General features: G+C 42.3%; 1 protein-coding gene across 1 annotated transcript in view; it reads left to right on the plus strand.

The window, feature by feature from the left end:
* Positions 1-2,342: 2,342 nt before the first annotated feature.
* The window catches only part of LOC102854204 (DLA class II histocompatibility antigen, DR-1 beta chain-like), a 58,229-nt gene continuing 54,837 nt past the window's right edge, over positions 2,343-5,734 (plus strand). Inside the window, exon 1 of the mRNA XM_006882178.1 lies at positions 2,343-2,451. Coding sequence (XP_006882240.1) covers positions 2,352-2,451 — 100 coding nt within the window. The 5' untranslated portion in view covers positions 2,343-2,351. The remainder of the gene's footprint in view (positions 2,452-5,734) is intronic.

Raw genomic sequence — 5,734 nt, forward strand, 5'->3', positions numbered from 1 at the left:
ACACAACCCTGCTTGCTGAAACTGAGGAGGACCTCATGCAATTGCTGCAGAGGGTCAAGGACTGCAGCCTTCAGTATGGACTGAGGCTCAATGTCAAGAAGACAAAGATTCTCACCACTGGACCAATTGGTAGCATCAGGATGGATGGCGAAGAGATTGAGATTGTTCACAGCTTCAGTTTGCTCGGCTCCACAGTCAACATTCTTGGCACCAGCAGTCAGGAAATAAAAAAAATATTGCGATGGGAAAGTCTGCTGTTAGGGACCTCTCTAAAGTACTCAAGAGCAACGGTGTCTCTCTGGAGACTGAGGTGTGCCTGATATAGTCCACGGTCTTTGCAATCACTTGTTATGCATCAGAGAGTTGGACAATGACTAGGGAGGATAGAAAGAGAATTGATGCCTTTGAGCTGTGGTGCTGGAGAAGAGTATTGAATGTACCATGGACTGCCAAGAAAACAAACAGATTTACCCTAGAGAGGGTTAAACCAGGCTGCTCTTTGAAGGGAAGGATTCTGGGGCTTCGTCTGACATACTTTGGATATGTTGTAAGGAGAGACAGGTCTTTAGAGAGGGACATCATGCTGGGTAGAGTAGAGGGACAGCGCAGGAGGGGAAGACCCTCTATGAGATGGACTGATTCAGTGACTGGGATAATCGGGATGTGTCAGAGGCAGTGCGGTTGGCACAGGATAGAGCAGGGTTTAGGGCTATTGTACATAGGGTCGCTATGAGTTGCAAACGACTCGACGACACATAACAAAAACAACAACAAAATAAAACAAATAGGTCTGTCTTAGAGAGGGAGAAATGAAGTTTCTTCTTGGAAGCTAGAATTTTGTACCCTGTCTCACATGGTTTGGGCACATGGGCAGGAGGGATCTGTCTTTGGAGAAGGATATCATGTTTGGAAGGGTGGAAGGACAGCCCAGGAGAGGAATAACTCAGATGAGATGGATTCGGTACAGTAACTGGGGAATGGGGTAGGTGTGTTGGAGTCTGTGAGACTGGCTCAGGCCAGGGCTGGCTTCAGACCTGTTGTACATAGGGTTGTTATGAGTTTCAGGTGACTGGATGGCAAATAAAAACAACAATAACAAGGTCCTTGTGTTGTTTGATTTGAACTTTTTACCTTATCGTATTGTCAGGTTAAGTGTTTTACTAACATATCCTGAAGACCTTTACTTCTACTAGATTGTCTCTTATGTATTCTGGATATGCAGCTAAACTCAATGACAATTACAGGAAATAACCTTGAAAAACTTTTCACTGAAGACACATTACTCACTAAGTTTTTATTTTTTTGTTTGTTTGCTTATCAGAGATAGCCTTATCCTTAAGGAGATATAGAGCATAGTTTCTAATCACAAGCTGTAATTCTGTCCTGCCACCAGAGAAGTCTGTTTCCCAAGGAGGCTCCTAAGTGGCCAAAGACTCATAGTTATCTCCCACTATCCACTTTTCAGGAGGAGAAAAAAAAAAGACACAGAATTTTAATTTTCCCTTTGAAAATTCATTCTCTCATGATTAGACATTCTTCCGTGTAATATTGTAAATTAAAGATCTCTTGACTTACAGTCATCTTCTTCAACACCTCTATTCCTAAACACACACATTGTCTTCAACCACAGGAGACATAAAGTCTCTTAAAGGGCTTAAACGTGTGTGCACATATCATTCACAAGCCTAGGGATGGTTTGTAATAGGAGTTAAAGTAAACGTTATTTATGTACCTGGATCAAACTTTTATTTTATTTTTTTATTGAGAACAACATATATGGGGATACAAGGAGGTGAATGTTGGGGGCAGAAGGGTGAGGATGGGCAGGGATGAAATTCAGGGATGCAGTTGCAGGGCTGCACAATTTGGTGGATAGGGGAGTAGGTGAAAGAAATGGAAAGGATCCAATGGGGACCAGATGATACAGGACAATGGTAAGCATAGTCCTGTGGTGATTAAACAAACTGTCTTATTCACTTGTGGGTTTCTGATTTGGGAATGGGGTGGGTTAAAACTTCTTGCCTTCTTGTTCTGCTAGAAGATATTTTCCTGATATTTACTCCCCTCTGTACTGCAAAGTGTTTTCCATGGTGGGCCAGTGGATCAAATCTTTAAAGTATTAAAAGACAAGCAACTTTTAACTAAAAGTTCAAAAAGAGGTCTTTCATATGAGATCTTGACCAGCAACTGATGATGCTTTCCATTTCAAATGCTGATTGGTTCCCAAAGGTTACCTAAGCAGGGGCAAAGTGATGCATTTCTTAGTTCCTGTTTTTGCACAATAGGTTGTAGGTCTCAATTGGTGGAGACTTGCCTGCTCATTTAGGACTTGTCCCCTCCTGTCATCCAGGATGGTGAGCTTGTGGTTCCCTGGGGGCACCTGGATGGCAGCCCTGACACTGATGATGGTTGTGCTGAGCCCTCCGCTGGCTTTGTCCAGAAACACTCAACGTAAGTGCATCGTTCATGGTGGATTAGGTATTGTGGGGTGGAATAAGTTATGTGTTGTTGTTGTTGTTAAGTGCCACTGAGTCGCAGGCAACTCATAGCGATCCTATGAAGGAGAGTCCTCAACGCTTGGGTGCCTTTCATCCTCTTTCCAGTTTCATAGGGTTTCCAGAGGCAAACTATTATGGAAGTGGATGCCACTCCTCCTTTCAAGCTTGTTTTAATCAGGGAGCTCCACCCCACTCTCTGTCCGCATTGAGGAACCAACCATTAACACATTTGACACATCAGTGTCACAGTGTTCAGCCTCACAGCAACCAAAAGTGACCACATGGTATGGCAACTTGTACATCAGGGCTATATGACCTTAGGAATGTCTGAACAAAAACAATGAAAGACTGGTCTGAGGGCCTTTTTGGGCTTGAAGCCCTCTGCTGCCTTAAACCCTAGGCCTAGCCTGGCCTGCCTGGCTCCTGGAGGCAGAGTAGTCTTTCACATCAGAATATGGTGTCTGAATAAGGTATGGAAAGAGTTAACTCATCCGCTGTGTACAGGCTCTGTGGAGTCATGTTCTTGAAAGAGGAAAACTGTGACTTCTTAGATATCTATCCATCTTTGTCATATTGATCCCTCACTCTTTCACACGAGCGAAGAGTGGCTGTTTGTGCTCCCTCTGGAAGCTGCTTAAGGGACCTGTTACGACTGGGTTTTATTTAACCATCTTCCATTCAAACCTCCCTGCCCTCTCATCAATTCCCTCAGGGTTTTGAGAATTGAAAAGAAGTTCCCCTCACACTCTTCCTTTTATTATATTTAGATAGCTATATAAGGGAAGGGTTCCTGGTATTTTTCAAGGGGCTTTTATGACATTATGTCCTCAGTGAGATCTGTGATGTTGGTACCCCTGCCAAAAATGTAAGCAGGGGTCAAGAGTACTCTAACATCATCATCTTTCCCTTCTTTCTAAATCCTGATGCTCCTGGAGTATAGATGTGTATGCCCCTGCACTAGACTTTCTGTGACAGAAAATGAGTTTGGAATTTCTTCTCTTTCCTGTGGAAAGAACCGTGGGTTGAAGAAGGGCATGGAACGATCCTGTAGATATGGCACATCTCTGAAGTGTTCTTTCTTTGGTCACTTAAAAACAATACATCTTTCCAACTTGGTCTTTAAGAGTCTGTTTTGGGCATTTCTATTCAATCAATTTCCCCACCATCTCTCCTTTCTCTGGACTCAGCCCACAGGAAGGAAACAACTGGTATAGAATAAAATTCCGGGTTTGTGGACAGAAAATATGGTCAAACATTAACAATTTCCTATGGTTTAACTTATATACCTCAGGCAGGGCCCCAAAGGATTTGTGAAAATATTCCTTACACCTGAAACTCAGTAAGCAAATATAGGGAAGTCAAAGGCCTTTGAGGGGGACACATTTCACAGGATCCTCACCATAGTCCCTTTTTCACTGAATTGGGTGTGTGTCTCTGCCTCTACCTCTCTACTTCCTGCTCCTCTCTAATCTTTCCCCACCTAAGTCATCACCATTACAGAAATTCCCAAGGATGACATAGACCTACCACAATAAGAGGGAGTACAATAAATGAAATGACCTGGATTTTTCTTCTTTCTTAAAATTACTTTTCAATCACTGGAAAAGCTGATTCAATGTTCAAGGAAGCATTAAATGAAGATGCGAGAAGTACACAATCACTGTACCGTAAAGAACTGGTGGACACAGAAGAACTTCATGAAACAACATCTGATCAAGAGGCAATGGAGATGAGGGAGGAGGTTCAAGAAGCTCTGAAGGAACTTGCAAAAAAAAAAAAAATAAGGCCGAGGAATTGATAGCAAATAAATTTATAAATTTCAACAAACAGGTACTGCCCTGGATGTGCTCACCAGGTGTGACAAGACATCTGGAGGACAACTACCTTGCCAACTGACTGTAGGAAATCCATACTTAATCCTATAAAAAAAATCTGAGTGTGGAAATTATCAACCATACCACTAATACCACACACTAACAAAATCTTGCTGAACATTATAAAACAAAGACTGGAACAATACATTTGCAGAGAACTATCAGAAACAGAACCTGAATTTAGAAGAGGCCATGGCAGGATAGACATTATCACCAGTGTCAGATGGATCTTAGCCAAACCTAAGAGTACCAGAGGAAAGTCTATCTGTGCTTTATTTGAAAGTGTAGATCACAACTAACTACTGCTAACCTTGAAAATAACAGGAATTCCAGAACACTTGATTGCGCTCCTGCAAAACCTATACTTGGACCAGGAAGCAATGATCAGATCAGAGCAAGGAAAAACGGCATAGCTTAAAATTACGAAAAGAGTGCATCAGGAATTCATCCTATCTCCATACCCTTTCAATCTATGTGCAGAACAGATCATTCAGGGGGCTATACATTACCAGAAGGAATGTGGCATCAGGATTAGAGGAAGACTCAGCAACAAACTGTGCTATGGATATGATAGGGTTTTCCTTACTGAACCTGAGGAGGACCTAAAGCATTTGCAGCCGAAGGTCAAGGACTGTAGTCCTTAATATAGATTGAAACTCACCATCAAGAAAACAAAGCTTTTTAGAACTGGGCCAATTGACTGCCTCATGATGACTAGAGAAGAGATTGAGGTTGTTAACAATTTCAACTTGCTGGCTCCGTAGTCATCACTCTTGACACAAGCAGTCAGGAAATCAAAAGATGAATTGCACTGGGAAAGTCTGCTGTCAGGGACCTCTCCTTAGTGCTGAGGAGCAGTGACATCAGTCTAGAAACTAAGCTGAGCCTGATGCAGACCATGATCTTCACAATTACATGCTACGCATGAGAGAGGTAAGATGATGACTAGTGATGACAGAAGAATTGATGTCTTTAAGTTGTGGTGATGGAGAAGAATATTGATCATATCAACATTCAGGAAAAGAAATAGGTATGTCTTGGAAAGAGTGAAACCAAGTTTCTCCTTGGAGACAAGGATTGGAAAAAAAAAAGTCTCACATTCTTTGGGCATGTAGCTAGGAGGGACCAGACCTCAGAGAAGGACATGCTTGGAAGTGTGGAGTGACAGCACAAGAGAGGACCCTAGATGAGATGGATTGACATAATAATTGGGACATTGAGATTAGGTGTGTAAGATTCAGGGAAACTGACTCAGGATAAGGCAGGTTTCAGAGTTGTTATATATAGGATTGCTATGAGTTGGTGGCAACTTAATAGCAAATAGTAATAAGAACAGTGGAAGGGATCTGTACACAGTGCATT

The sequence above is a fragment of the Elephantulus edwardii genome, unplaced genomic scaffold, assembly GCF_000299155.1.
Source record: "Elephantulus edwardii isolate Elephantulus edwardi_28Jun2011 unplaced genomic scaffold, EleEdw1.0 scaffold00017, whole genome shotgun sequence".
Lineage (NCBI taxonomy): Eukaryota > Metazoa > Chordata > Mammalia > Macroscelidea > Macroscelididae > Elephantulus > Elephantulus edwardii.